We start from the raw sequence: 14,131 nt of genomic DNA on the forward strand, positions 1-14,131 counted from the left end.
GCACTGACATTGACAGAACTGGAGGGGATTATGCTAAGTCAAATAACTCAAGCAGAGAAAGAACATTATGTATGTTTTCATTCATATGTGGAACATAAGGAATAGCATGGAAGACCACAGGGGAAGGGAGGGAAAACTGAAGGGGGCAGGAATCAGAAAGGGAGAAAAACCATGAAAGACCATGGACTCCAGGAAACAAACTGAGGGGTTCAAAGGGGGAAAGGGAGTGGAGGGATGGATATTAAGGAGGGCACGTGTTGTGAGGAGCATTGGGTGTTGTATGCAACTAATGAATCATTGAACACTACATCAACAACTAATGATGTATTATATGGTGGCTAACTAAACATAATAAAAAATAAATTAAAAAAGAAACACAACACTACAATAAAGTTTCATCTTAAAAAAAAAAAAGATAGGTTTCTATACAGAAAAAACAGGTAGTCTTCAAGATATGCACACAAATTCACCAATATAGTTCTCTTCTTCAAGAGATGGTGCTAGATTCCTTTCCCCTTGAATATGGACTGGATTTAGTAACCCCTTTCTAGATAACAGAATATGGCAGATGCAATGGGATGTCACTTATGAGATTAGGTTATAAAAAGATGTGGATTCCAACTCTGGTGCATGTGCTCTCTCTTTTTCTTTATCTTTTCAATCACTCATTCTAAGGAAAGTCACCTGCCATTAGATACTCAAGAAACCTATAGAGAGGCCCTCGTGGTGAAGGACTGAGTCTTGTCAACAACCATGTGCCTAGGGAAGTAGATCCTTCAGCCGCAGCCAATAGCTGAATTGCAACCTCACAGACACCCTGAGCCAGAACTGTCCAACTAAACTATTCCCAGATTTCTGACTTACAGAAACTGTGAGGTAATAAGTATATGTTGTTTTCAGTTGCTCAGTTTTGGGGTTAATTTGTTCTGCAGAAATAGGAATTAATACCTATACAAGAAAGAAACTACTGCTCTTAGAACTTTCTACATCCATTCCAGAAGATAGGAAATAAAAATCTACAAAGTTTGGAGGGGAAGATAGTATGATCCGAGATTTTTAGAGGTGCTGAATTGTTCATGGACGTAGGGAACAGACAGATATTCTCAAGCATGTAAAAATTCAGGAAAGACAATAACCATGACCCTTTTTGGGAAAAAAAGGAATTACTTGGGATAATTCAAACCTAACAATGAAGAAGTGATTAAAATTCTAAAATTCAAGAGTACAGGGGCGCCTGGGTGGCTCAGTGGGTTGGGCCGCTGCCTTTGGCTCAGGTCATGATCTCAGGATCCTGGGATCGAGTCCCGCATCGGGCTCTCTGCTCAGCAGGGAGCCTGCTTCCCTCTCTCTCTCTCTCTCTGCCTGCCTCTCCATCTACTTGTGATTTCTCTCTGTCAAATAAATAAATAAAATCTTAAAAAAAAATAAAATTCAAGAGTACAGAAGATGAAGCAAGAAGATCAGTACTTGGCATCAAATCCACTAAATTAAAAAGATTGAGTTGTGAGAGGTAGAACTACTGCACAGAATATAAATGTCATAAAGCCTGGCAACATAAAAATAATATCATTCATAAAACTTCCGGGCAAGGAGGCAGAGAGGTAGCAGAGAACATAAGTGCTCTCATTTCTTCATTTTTCTTACCAGCAAGTAAAAACATACAATTGAAAGTAGGAACTTGTTAAAAATTAATGACCTCTATCTCATCATTCATGATCACTCTTCTTTAAAGAGATCTTTGAGAAACTAATACCATCTCTGGAAAAAAAAATCTGGGAAAAGTCTGAAAAAATAATTCCTACAGTATCACCTTAGCTTTTTTTCAACAATTCTTGTTTGTATTTTACTTTAAAATTAGCATGACCATACATTTGAAAATTATGTCTCTCTCTATACTTCTATCTGTTTAGTATTCAGGGAGGCATTTGGAATGATGGTCATGGTAAATCACAAATAATTTTTTTTTACTATACTTTGGTATGATTATTATCCTGTATTTTTATTTTACCCTTTATTTTTTTTTAAAGATTTTATTTATTTATCAGAGAGAGGGGGGGGGAGAGAGAGCGAGCACAGGCAGACAGAATGGCAGGCAGAGACAGAGGGAGAAGCAGGGTCCCTGCCGAGCAAGGAGCCCGATGTGGGACTCGATCCCAGGACCCTGGGATCATGACTTGAGCCGAAGGCAGCTGCTTAACCAACTGAGCCACCCAGGCGTCCCTATTTTACCCTTTATACATTTATGTGTTGCTTGAGTTTTTTTGGAGAAAAAAGTGTGTATTATTTTAGCTAAGTTATTATTTTTTTAAAAAGGAAACAAGAGAGAAGTAAATGAATTCAATGTACAAGGAATAGGAAAAAATGAAAAAATGAACTCCTATAAAACAAAGGTAAAAATATAAATTAATAAGTTAAGACACAAGTGAATTTAATTTATAAAATTTAAAACTATCTTTGAAAAAGATAATAAAATAGACAACACTATGGCAAAGTTGATTAAGAGGTAAAGAGAGAAGGCACAAATAATTTACCTTAAATAGGACGAAGAAAGGGACATCCCTCTTGTTGTTTTCTTTCTTCCTCATTTTCTCTTGTTAATCTTAAAAATATAACTGCCAGAATGTTACCAGCAAAAATGGTCTTATTTGGGAGTAGCAGAGAATTGCAATTTGGGATAAGAAAGCTACAGACAAAACCATTGGCAAGTCCTTAGAACAAAAGGAAAGAGCTGAAGCTAGTGGCTTTTCAATGGCTGAGCTGTGACAGCCTCTCATTGGCTGGGCTGTTGCTGGGACAGGAAAAAAACCTTTCTTCTGCTGGTATAGTGAAGTGGTGGCTAAAGTATTTTGAACATGCCTGTTACCTCTTTTCCTGTTGAGGCTGCAATAGACTATCTGTGGTAGGGCATGAGAGCTCACCCTACTGGCTTCCTTGCTCTATTCTAGTGAGGCTTCCCTTTATTAATTTTTACACTCCACACTTCATAAACTTTGCTCACGCTGACAGGGCAGCCAGCTGTTTCCTGCCTGAAGTCATTGTCTTTGTCTCCTTTTCTTCCCAGAGAGTCTTTGAGCAGGAAGGCAATCAGGTGTTAGCCATCTGGTCCCTGCTTATTTCATCAGCATTAATTTTCACCTCAGCACTGCCCATTTGTGGATCTTCCAGAATTTCCCCAAATTGCTTGGGCTGTGCCCTGCTTCTGTGGGTCAGTCGGGCTGCCTCCCCTGTCTGGATCCTTTTACAACCCATTGCATGGGAAAACTACTTTTCAGTTCACCAAATTCAGCTTACGTATATTCCTCTCTTTACAACGACTTCCCCATTTGTACCCCTTCTTTTTGACATCTCTCCCTGAAAAGTTCTACTATGAAGACAGACACTGCCATCCATTTCCTTATTCCCTGACACAGAACACAGCCGTATATGTTCAATAGATTCTTGTGGAGTAAAGGCATGAGATAGCTAGTTACACAGCTCCTGGGCAGGAGGAGTGGCAATTTCTGAAAGGCATGGTCTATGCCCTACCTCCCTGATTTGGGGTTCTCTGGATGACTAGGATAGGAAGGCAAAGGATTTGAGGCCCAACCTGTTACATGGGGACAAGTGGGGCTGCAAATTATGGTAATATATACACTGGCAATTTGTGACATGCTTGATTCACTCATTCATTCATGTGTGCCTAATACAAGCAAAGCGCAGAGATGGACTCTGGGAATAGAGCCATGAGCTAGAGTGCTGAGGTCCTTCCCTCACTGGAGCTTACATTGTGGTGGTGCTGACAGGTGAGGGGACACAGGCAAAAAATGAGTATGGTTTACTGGTTGTAACTATAAAAGATAATCACAAATAGCAATAAATGTGTCACAAGAGAACCAGAATGCGTACGGTGTGATGGAGACAGAGGGCTATTGCACTCTCGATGGACAGCAAAAGTTCTGTGTGAAGGCACCATTTAAGCCAAGAATCTGTTGACAAGAAGGAGCTAGCCTGGCTGAGAGGAGAGAACATTCTAGGCTAAGGTAGAAGAAAATGCAAAGACCCTAAGGCAGGAATGCGTTTGACATATTCAAGGTATAGGGAGAAAGCCAATGTGGCTGAAGCAGAGTGAACCTGAGACAGAGCCTGGAGATGACATCTGACCAGGTCAGCCTGCTGGGTTTGGAATTGAGCCTTTCTCTTTGTTGGGGTTTCATTCATTCATTGCAGTGCAAGGGGTTATAGGACATGGTGACCAAGTCAGCCCTGAGATCCCCCCTACCCAAATGATAAATACAGGATTCCTGTTCTGGTATAGAGGTGCCTCCAGAATTCTGTGTAGTAGGCACTGTGGGGCACCAAACTAGGAAACTTGCCTTAAAACTATGTTGTAGGGCACCCGGATGGCTCAATGAATTGATTGAGCATCCAGCTCTTGATTTCGGCTGAGGTCATGATCTCAGGGTTGTGAGGTGGAGCCTTTGTGGGGCTCCGCACTCTGTGCAGAGTCTGCCTGAGATTCTTTCTCTCCTTCCCCTTCTGCCTCCCCCTTGCCCCCCAGCTCACGCTCTCTCTCTAAATAAATAAATATCTTTTTTAAAAAAAACCTGTGTTGCGATAGGAAATGTAGTATTTTTATTTAGTTGTGGGACATAAACTTAAAAAATCTTGGCCAACAGACACATGAAAAGATGCTCATCATCACTTATCATCAGGGAAATATAGATCAAAACCACAATGAGCTATCACCTCACACCTTTCAGAATGGCTAAAATCAACAACAGAGGAAACAACAGGTGTTGGTGAGGATGTGGAGAAAAAGCAACCTTTGTGAACTGTGGGTTGAATGGGGAACTGGTATGGGGGTTTCTCAAAAAATAGAACTACCTTATCATCCAGCAATCACACTATTGTGTATTTGCCCCAAAAATATGAAAACACTAATTTAAAGGGATACATGCACCCTTTATAGCAGCATTATTTACAATAGCCAAGATACGGAAGCTGCCCAAGTGTTCATCAATTGATGAATGGATAAAGAAGAGGTGAGATATACATACCACATCTAATGGAATATATATATACACATATACAATGGAATATTATCCATCCATAAAAAGTATGAAATCTTGCCATTTGCAGCAACATGGATGGAACCAGAGGATACGCTAAGAGAAATAAACCAGAGAAAGACAAATATCATATGATTTCACTCCTATGTGGAATTTAAGAAACAAATGAACAAGGAAAAAAAAGAAACAAATGAAGAAACAAGCTTCTAACTACAGAGAACAAACTGAGGTCTCCCAGTCTGGAGGTGTGTGTGTGTGTGGGGGGGGAGATGGGTAAAACAGGTGATGAGTACTTGCGGATATATGGAAATGTTGAATATTGTACACCTGGAACTAATGAACACTGTATGCTGACTAACTGGAATTAAAATGGAATCTTTTTTTTTTTTAAAGATTTTATTTATTTTATTTGACAGAGATCACAAGTAGGCAGAGAGTCAGGCAGAGAGAGAGGGAAGAGGAAGCAGGCTCCCTGCTGAGCAGAGAGCTCGATGCGGGGCTCGATCCCAGGATCCTGGGATCATGACCTGAGCCGAAGGCAGAGGCTTTAACCCACTGAGCCACCCAGGCGCCCCTAAAATGAAATCTTAAAGTAAAAAAAATAAATAACCATCTTTCCTAAAGATGACTTTTATTTATTCACTCTTTTCATAAGATTGAAACATCTCTCCTCATTGAGGTAAGTCTGCTTCTAAGATGGTTTCAGGGGACGCCTGAGTGGTTCAGTTGGTTGGGAAGCTGCCTTCGGCTCGGGTCATGATCCCAGCGTCCTGGGATGGAGTCCCGCATCGGGCTCCTTGCTCGGCAGGGAGCCTGCTTCTCCCTCTGCCTCTGCCTGCCATTCTGTCTGCCTGTGCTCGCTTTCTCCCTCTCTCTCTGATAAATAAAAAAAATCTTTAAAAAAAAAAAGAAAAAAGATGGTTTCAGGAGGCTAGCTGGAGATTACGAGGCATGGAAAGTACTTCACAGGGGGCAACCAGGGCTACGTGATGGAGACTGGGCAATCGGAGGATGTGCACACTAAACGGATAATGAAGCTTTAGGTCCACTTCAACTCTTTCTGAAGGACTGACTACTCCCAACAAACTCTGCTGGCCAGGAAAGGCCTAATTTGCATGCGCGGGGCGGGGCGGCGCCGGGGGGCGGGGCGGCGCCGGGGGGCGGGCGGCGCCGGGGGGCGGGGCGGCGCCGGGGGGCGGGGCGGCGCCGGGGGGCGGGGCGGCGCCGGGGGGCGGGGCGGCGCCGGGGGGCGGGGCGGGGCGGCGCCGGGGGGCGGGGCGGCGCGGGGGGCGGGGCGCGCGCCGGGGGCGGGGGGCGGCGCCGGGGGGCGGGGCGGCGCCGGGGGGCGGGGCGGCGCCGGGGGGCGGGGCGGCGCCGGGGGGCGGGGCGGCGCCGGGGGGCGGGGCGGCGCCGGGGGGCGGGGCGGCGCCGGGGGGCGGGGCGGCGCGATCCGCGGTCGGGCTGGCTTAGTGGCAGGTGCCGGGCCTGGGTGGTGTTCGCGGTTCCCCTTTCCCAGGCCCACTCCCGGCGGCACCACCCGCCTTTCGGTCCTTGAACTTTCCCGGCAAGGCCGGGAGCGACACCGCCGCCCTGGCGCAGCCACCGCCACCACCGCCGCCGCGGGCGCCGACGTCGCCGGGGTCAGTGAAGGTGGGCGCGGTCCCCAACCGCCGCCTGGGCAGCGTCCGCGGCGTGCCCATGTCTTTGCCGCCAGGGCGCCGGGCCCGCCTGTCGTCCCCTGGGACCGGCCGCTCGTTCTCCGAGGCCCGCGAGGAGCTGCGGCGCCGCCTCATGGGCCTCATCGAGGGCAACCGAGTGATGATCTTCAGCAAGAGTTACTGCCCGCACAGCGCGCGGGTAGGCGGGGCGAGGGCGGGGCGAGGGCGGGGTCGGCCGGGCAGGGGTCGCGGCAAACTGGTGGCAGGGTCTGTGGGGGCTTGGGGGAAGAGGGGTCTTCCAGAGTTCTGGGGACTTATCTCTCCCGTGACCCTGGAACCCGAGTGCCGCAAGTTCAGCCCTCGGACGCGAACCCGGAGGCCACTTGAGAGCTCGGCGGCCGGGACTCAGGACCTGGGCGCGGGGGTGGTGGTGACACGGAACGAGGACCGGGCCCCGTGGCGTGCCGCCTTTGGCACCCTTGGTGGGAAGGCCACGTTGCCCACCTGCTAGGCTCAGCAAACTTATTCTGGGGACTCGGCCCGGGGCTTTAACCTCCGGTCCTGTCCTTTCTGGCTGTTAGCCCGACGTTGGCTTCTTGATCAAGAGTTTATTTGGAGAGATAAAAGGGATTTCTAAGAGTTTTTGCATGGTGAAAGAGTGGTGTGAGGAGAGGCCACCATTTGGGAGTAGACAAAAGCTGGGATTCAGATCCCACTTCTTAACCACGTGACCTGGACCAGGTTACAGAACCCCACGTAGCCCTGGTTTCTACATCTTTTAAAATGAACATAATGAAGGGTGAGAGCATGATACCAGGTGATGGGTAATTTCAGCTGTCTTGCACACTACCTTAACTTTGGGGGGACTGCCTGGGAATACAGCATTATTTTGGTGGGCACATTTGTTCTTAGTGGAAAAAATAACCCACTTAGAAACGAACCTTTGGAAGATAGACCCATCTGTATGATAGGGACTTTCAATACTTTGAACTATACATTATCAAAAATTTGAAATAATAATAAATGGAATATGCAAAACCCATAAACTATTAGGTTAATCTTGTCAGATTATAGGCTATGTTTTTCAGATTTATTTTCAAGTTTACATTGCCTTGTATATTGTTTCAGAAAACATGTATATTATGCATATACATCTTAAAAAATAATAAAACACTAATATTTTGGGAACCTTGGATATCTCTGCCTGATTACTGCTAACCTTAAAAAGCAAAACTGCTAGTTATCTCACCAGCAAAAATGGGTTTATTCAGGAATAGCAAAGAATTACAATCCAGGACAAGCAAGCTACCATGAAACCATAGGCAAGTCCACTGAACAGAGGGGTAGGTGGTGTTGGGAGGCTTTATAAACAAAAAGTCCATTGGAGTAAACTGGGAGTTCCAAGCATAACACTTTTCACTGGCTGTGTTGTGACAGTCTCTCACTGGCTGGCCTTTTCCCTGGGCAGAAGAAAGTTATTCTTTCTGCTGGGGTAGTAAAGTAGTATCTGGGCAGGGTACTTCTCTTCCTTGTTGTGTTTGCAATTGGTGAGATTGGTACAGTAGGAGAGCTATCCCTGCTAAATCTCTCAACTACATTTAGTGAGGTTTCCCTTTATTAATATTCATGTTACATACCCCCCCCCCCCGGGCTAACCACTATCTAAAATTCCTTGCCTTTCTACAGTTTTGCCAAATACATGTATATCCTTAAATGAGATTTTGTTCCTTATGGCTTGTTTTGGTACTTTATCATTCATAGGTATTTTTCCTCAACAGTTGTGTTTTCAAGATTCATGCATGTTGGTATCTGTAGCTGTGGTTTGTTAATTTTCATATCTGTAATCCCTAGGATGAATCATATCATGGTTTATTGATTGTGCTGTGTCTAGTGTTTTGTTCTTGCATGCCTTTGCTTGCACATATCTTCTAGTGCATGTGTGTAACACTTATCTTAGAGTAGATATTTTGAAGCTGACATGATTTCTACCTTACCTCAGTGATGCCAAGATGTTTTTCCAAGTGATTATACAAGTTGGCTCCCCCACTGGTAGTGTATAACAGGTCCCCTTGCTCTACTTACTTACCAATAATTGATAAATTTAATTATTGCCATTCTGGCAGTTATGAAATGGTAGTTTAATTTTGCATTTCCCTGAGGAAGCCGAACATCTTTCTCTGTGTTTATGGGTCATTTGGGTTTCCTCTTCTATGAAATGGTCACAGCTTTTGCTTATTTCTCTATTATGTTTTTATTTTTGTACTGTTTTGTAGGTGTTCTTTGTATATTTTGGATACTAATCCTTTGGATATATATGTTGGAAATGTGCCAAATTTGACTTTATTTTCACTCTGATTATGGGATCTTTTAGCTAACTGAAATTTGCCAAGTTTAATGTAGTTGTAGTTGAATCTGTCACTTTTTTTTTCCTTTGACGATTCATGCTTATGTTACATTTAAGAAACCTGTTTCTACTCTGATGTCATAAAGATACTCTCCTATTTTAGGTCCTGGAAGTTTTAGAGTGTGCTTTTCACACTCACCTTCTTTATTCCACCTGGACTTGATGCTGAGCAGGGATCTAGTTTGTTTTTTTCTTTATAACTTATCAGTTATCCCTGCTTCATTTGTTAGAATGCTTTTGAATGCTCACCCATCATTTATCTGGTTCTTATATATATACTGGTCTGTTTCTAAGCACTGCCTTCTTTTGTTTTTGGTTTTTTTTTAAGATTTTATTTATTTATATGACAGAGAGAGAGAGAGAGAGAGGGAGAGAGATATCACAAGTAGGCAGAGAGGCAGGCAGAGAGAGGGGGAAGCAGGCTCCCTGCTGATCAGAGAGCTTAATGTGGGGCTTGATCCCAGGACCCTGAGACCATGACCTGAGCTGAAGGGAGAGGCTTAACCCACTGAGCCACCCAGGCACCCCTGTTTAGTTTTGTTTTTAAGTTGTCATTTGGAGCTTAAAAAAGGGCCAAGAGATCAGAACTATGCTTGTCTATTGCTATATCACTGGGGACTAGAACAATGTCAAGCATTTAATGTGTGTTGATTTAATAAATGGTCTTGGGTCAAACCTTTGCTGATGCAGAAAATCTTAGGACAATTGATTCTCCACCCTGAGCTTGTCAACACTTCAATAATGTGGCCACTAGTTTCAGTCCCATTACATAATTGGACAGCTCTGATTGTAAGAATCTTTTTAAAAATTGAGGCAAAATTTGTCTCCCTGAAACATATACTGAGTTTTGGAGTTGCATGTTGCTCCAGTGCATAGAATTAAGAATCTGTTCACTTGGATGGCAGATATTTTAGAATTTTCCCTGAATGTTTTTCTTGTCTGGCTAAGCAGCCCACTTTATGTGCTCACATCATTTATCTGTACAGATGACATTTCACTCAATTGATTGTGTTATTGACTATGAACCTTTGAAATGTATCACCCAGACTGGATGCCATATCCCACATCTGTCCTTACCTGCACAGAGTCCAGCAGAGAGACTTGTTCCTTGATTGGGCCACTAATATCATTCAGCAAGCATTATGGGAGCCCAGTGTTTGGGACATGAGAGAATAAACTGTGGTCTTTCTTTCCAAGAACTCATAGGCCAGTGAGCAGTAATCAAGTAGCCGTCCTGTCCTGTAGGAGGTACCTGTAAAAAAAACAAGGGCTGTGGAAATGAGAGACAAAGACAATTGATTCTATAGGGATCAGAAAATCTTCAGGGTAACTATTTAAGCTGTTCCTTGAGGGATACTTTGGATATCTGTAGGTAAGAAAGAGCATCTAGCTAAGGAATTAGTATAAGCCGAACTAGGAGATGATAAAATGAAAACAGTGTGGCTGGATGGAGGGGATAAGAGTATAAGTTGAAAAATGGCCGTAAATTTACTTTCTAAGTGATATTGATGAGACCTTAAAATGCTCCTTGGTAAGTGTGGACTTAATGATGTAGGCAGAGCCATCTCAGACTTTTGAGAAGAGGAGTGAAAAGTCTGTGATTTGAAATCTGTAAGTAGTGTGAAAATTAGACTAAGTGTGGAAGCCGCTAGACTAGTCAGGAGGCTACTGTTCAAGTCAGATACAAGATGATGGCCAGACTACAGTGGAGAAAATGCCCTGATATTTTAAACCCCTTCCCCATGTTAACTTTGAGCCGTGTTTCCCCAGCCCTGAATTCATATGTTTCTGTGTTAAGATTTTACACATCTGTTTTTAGCTTTTTTGGGGGTAGTAAAATATATATAACATAAGCTTGACTATTTTAGCCATTGTTGTGAAACCATTCCTGCCATCTATCTTTCATCTTCCCCAGCTGAGTTCTTTATCCCCCTCCCCCATCAAACCTTGGAAACTACATTCTGCTTTCTGTCTCTATGAATTTGACTAATCTCATTGCCTCATATAAGTGGAATCATGTGTGACTCACTTAATTCACTGAGCAGTGTCCTCAGAGTTCATCCATGTTGTTTCCTGTGTCAGAATTTCTTTCCTAAATAATATTGCATTGTGTGTGTGTGTATTTACCACATGCTGTTTGTCAGTTCATTCATTGATGGATATTTGGGTCCCTTCCACCTTTTGGCCATTGTGAATGTTGCTGCTGTGAACATGGGTGTACAAATATGTCTTTGAGTTCCTCCTTTGAATTCCTTTGGATATATATCCAAAGGTGGGAATTGCTAGATCACATTTAAGGTAGTTCTATTTTTTATTTTTTGAGGAACCACCATACTGTTTTCCATAGTGGTCACGCCATGTCATTTTTCCAAAAACAGTGCACAAAGTTTCCAATTTCTCCAGATCCTTACCAACACTTATTAATTTCTGTTTTTGTTTTGATAGTAGTTATCCTAATGGGCACAAAGTGGTATCTCATTATGGTTTTGATTTGCATTTCCCTGATGGCTAGTGATGTTGAGTATCTTTTCATGTCCTCATTAACCATTTGTTAATGGCTAATATCTGTGAGCATTTGTAAAATTTGTTTTTGGGGTTTTGATAGAGATTACAATAAATCTGTAGATCACTTTGGGTAGTATTACCAGTATGAAGTCTTCTAGTCCATGAACATGGGCTTTCATTACATTTATTGGTGTCTTTAATTCTTTCAGTAACATGTAGTTTTCAGTGTACATGTCTTTGCATCCTTCCTAAGTTTATTCCTCAGTATGCTGCTTTATGCTATTTAAGTGGAATTTTTTCTTCATTTCTCTTTTAGTTGTTCATTGTTAATATATAGAAAAGCAACTGATTTTTTTTGGTGTTGATTTTGTATCCTACAACTTTGCTGAATTTATGAACAGTTTTTTTTTTTTGGTACAATCATTAGAGTTTTACACATATCAGATATAGTCAGTGAACAGAGAAAGTTTTACTTCTTTTCCAATTTTGATGCCTTTTATTTCTTTTTCTTGTCTTATTTCTCTGACTAGGATTTCCAATACTGTGTTGAATAGAAATGGTGAAAGTGGGCATCCTTGTTTTGTTCCTAGTCTTATAGGAAATGCTTTCAGTCTTTCACCATCAATTATGATATTATCTGTGGGCTTTTCATATATGGCCTTCTTTCTGTATGTTGAGTAGTTTTCTTTTATTCTTAGTTTTTTGAGTGTTTTTATTATGAAAAAATGTTGAATTTTTTTAAATGCTTTATCTCCATTCATTGAGATGATCTTGTTTTTTTCCCCTTCATTCTTTTAATGTCATATATTACATTAATCTGTGTTTGTATGTTGAACCATCCTTATATTTTAGAAATAAATCCCATTGGACATGTTGTATAGTCTTTTAAATATGCTGTTGAATTTGTATTGCTAGTATTTTGTTGAGGATTTTTGTGTTAATATTCATCAGGGTCTGTGGTTGGTCTGTAGTTTTCTTATAGTTTCTTTGTCTGTCTTTGGCATTAGGATAATGGTAGCCTTACAGGGTGAGTTTAGAAGTATACCCTTTTCAATTTTTCAGAAGAGTTTGAGGAGGATTGGTGTTTATTCTTTATATGTTTGGTAGAATTCACCAGTGAAGCCATCTAGTACTGGGCTTTTATTTGTTGGGAGGCTTTTTATTACAGATTCAGTCTCCTTACTAGTTACAGGTCTTTTCACATTTACTATTCATTTACTCATGATTCAAGACTTAGTACATTGTGGTGTTTCTAGTAATTTATAAATTTCATCTAGGTGATCTAATTTGTTAGTGTACAGTTGTTCATAGTACTCTCATAATCCTTTTCTTTCTGTAAAAACATTAATAATGGTCCCTCTTTCAATTCTGATGTTAGCTATTTGAGTCTTCTCTGTTTTTTCCTAGTATAACTAAAATTATGTCAATTTTGTGTATCGTCTCAAAGAAGTAACTCTAAGTGTTTTGTTTTTTTCTCTATTGTTTTCTATACCCTGTTTTATCTCTGTCTAATGTTTTTGTCATTTGCTCCCTTTGCTAGCTTTGAGTTTAGTTATATGCTCTTTCTAGTTCCTTAAGGTGTGAAATTAGGTTATTGATTTAAGATCTTTTCTCTTTTTAAATATAAGCATTGATAGCGATATATTGTTCTTTAATACTACTACTTTCACTGCATTCCACAAATTTTGGTATGTTTGGTTAGTATGATTTATTTTCCTTTGTCAAGATATTCTCTAATTTCTCTTGTGACTTCTTTATTGACCAATTGTTTAAGAGTGTGTTGTTTAATTTGCACATATTTTTGGATTTCCCAGTTTTCTTTCTGCTGTTGGTTTTTAGTTTCATTCTACTGTGATCGAAAAAGATACTTGTATGATTTCATTTTTTAAATTAAGACTTGTTTAGTCTGTCATGAGAGTGTTCCATGTGTACTTGATATTTGTATTTTGCTTACCTTGGATAGAGTGTTTTGTAATCTGTCTATGAAGTCCATTTGGTCTGCAGTGTTCTTTCAGTCCTCTGGTTCCTTATCGATCTTTCGTCTGGTTGTTCTATTCAGTTTTGAAAGTGAAATATTGAAGTCTCTTATAATTGTAATTTGTCCATTTCTATCTTCAACTTGTTTGTGTTTGCATTGTATATTTGAAGCTTTGATGTTTGGTAGATATATTTTATAATTGTTATAGCATCTTGGTATATTAACTCCTTTATCATTATATACTAGCCTTTTTAGTCTCTTGTAGCAGTTTTGATTTAAAGTTTGTCTTATATCAGTAGAGCCATCCCTTCTCTCTTTTACTATATCCATGGAATATCTTTTTCTATCCTTTCACTTTCAATTAATGTGTATTATTAGCTCTGAAATGAGTCTCTTCTAAACATCATGATCCTGTCCTTTAATCCATTCTGCCAGTCTATTGCCTTTTGATTGGAGAGTTTAATCCACTTATACTTAAAGTAATTACTGTTAGGGAAGGCCTTTTTTTTTTTTTTAAGTTTCAGATATGTAATATAGT

At 41.4% G+C, this 14,131-nt stretch overlaps 1 protein-coding gene across 1 annotated transcript in view; it reads left to right on the forward strand.

The window, feature by feature from the left end:
- The first annotated feature begins 6,492 nt into the window (after positions 1-6,492).
- The window catches only part of TXNRD3 (thioredoxin reductase 3), a 67,870-nt gene continuing 60,231 nt past the window's right edge, over positions 6,493-14,131 (forward strand). The window contains exon 1 of the mRNA XM_004738666.3: positions 6,493-6,905. Within this exon, the coding sequence (XP_004738723.1) occupies positions 6,747-6,905 (159 nt within the window). The 5' untranslated portion in view covers positions 6,493-6,746. The remainder of the gene's footprint in view (positions 6,906-14,131) is intronic.

This window comes from Mustela putorius, unplaced genomic scaffold, assembly GCF_011764305.1.
Source record: "Mustela putorius furo isolate JIRA1106 unplaced genomic scaffold, ASM1176430v1.1 tig00003850_pilon_pilon_pilon, whole genome shotgun sequence".
Lineage (NCBI taxonomy): Eukaryota > Metazoa > Chordata > Mammalia > Carnivora > Mustelidae > Mustela > Mustela putorius.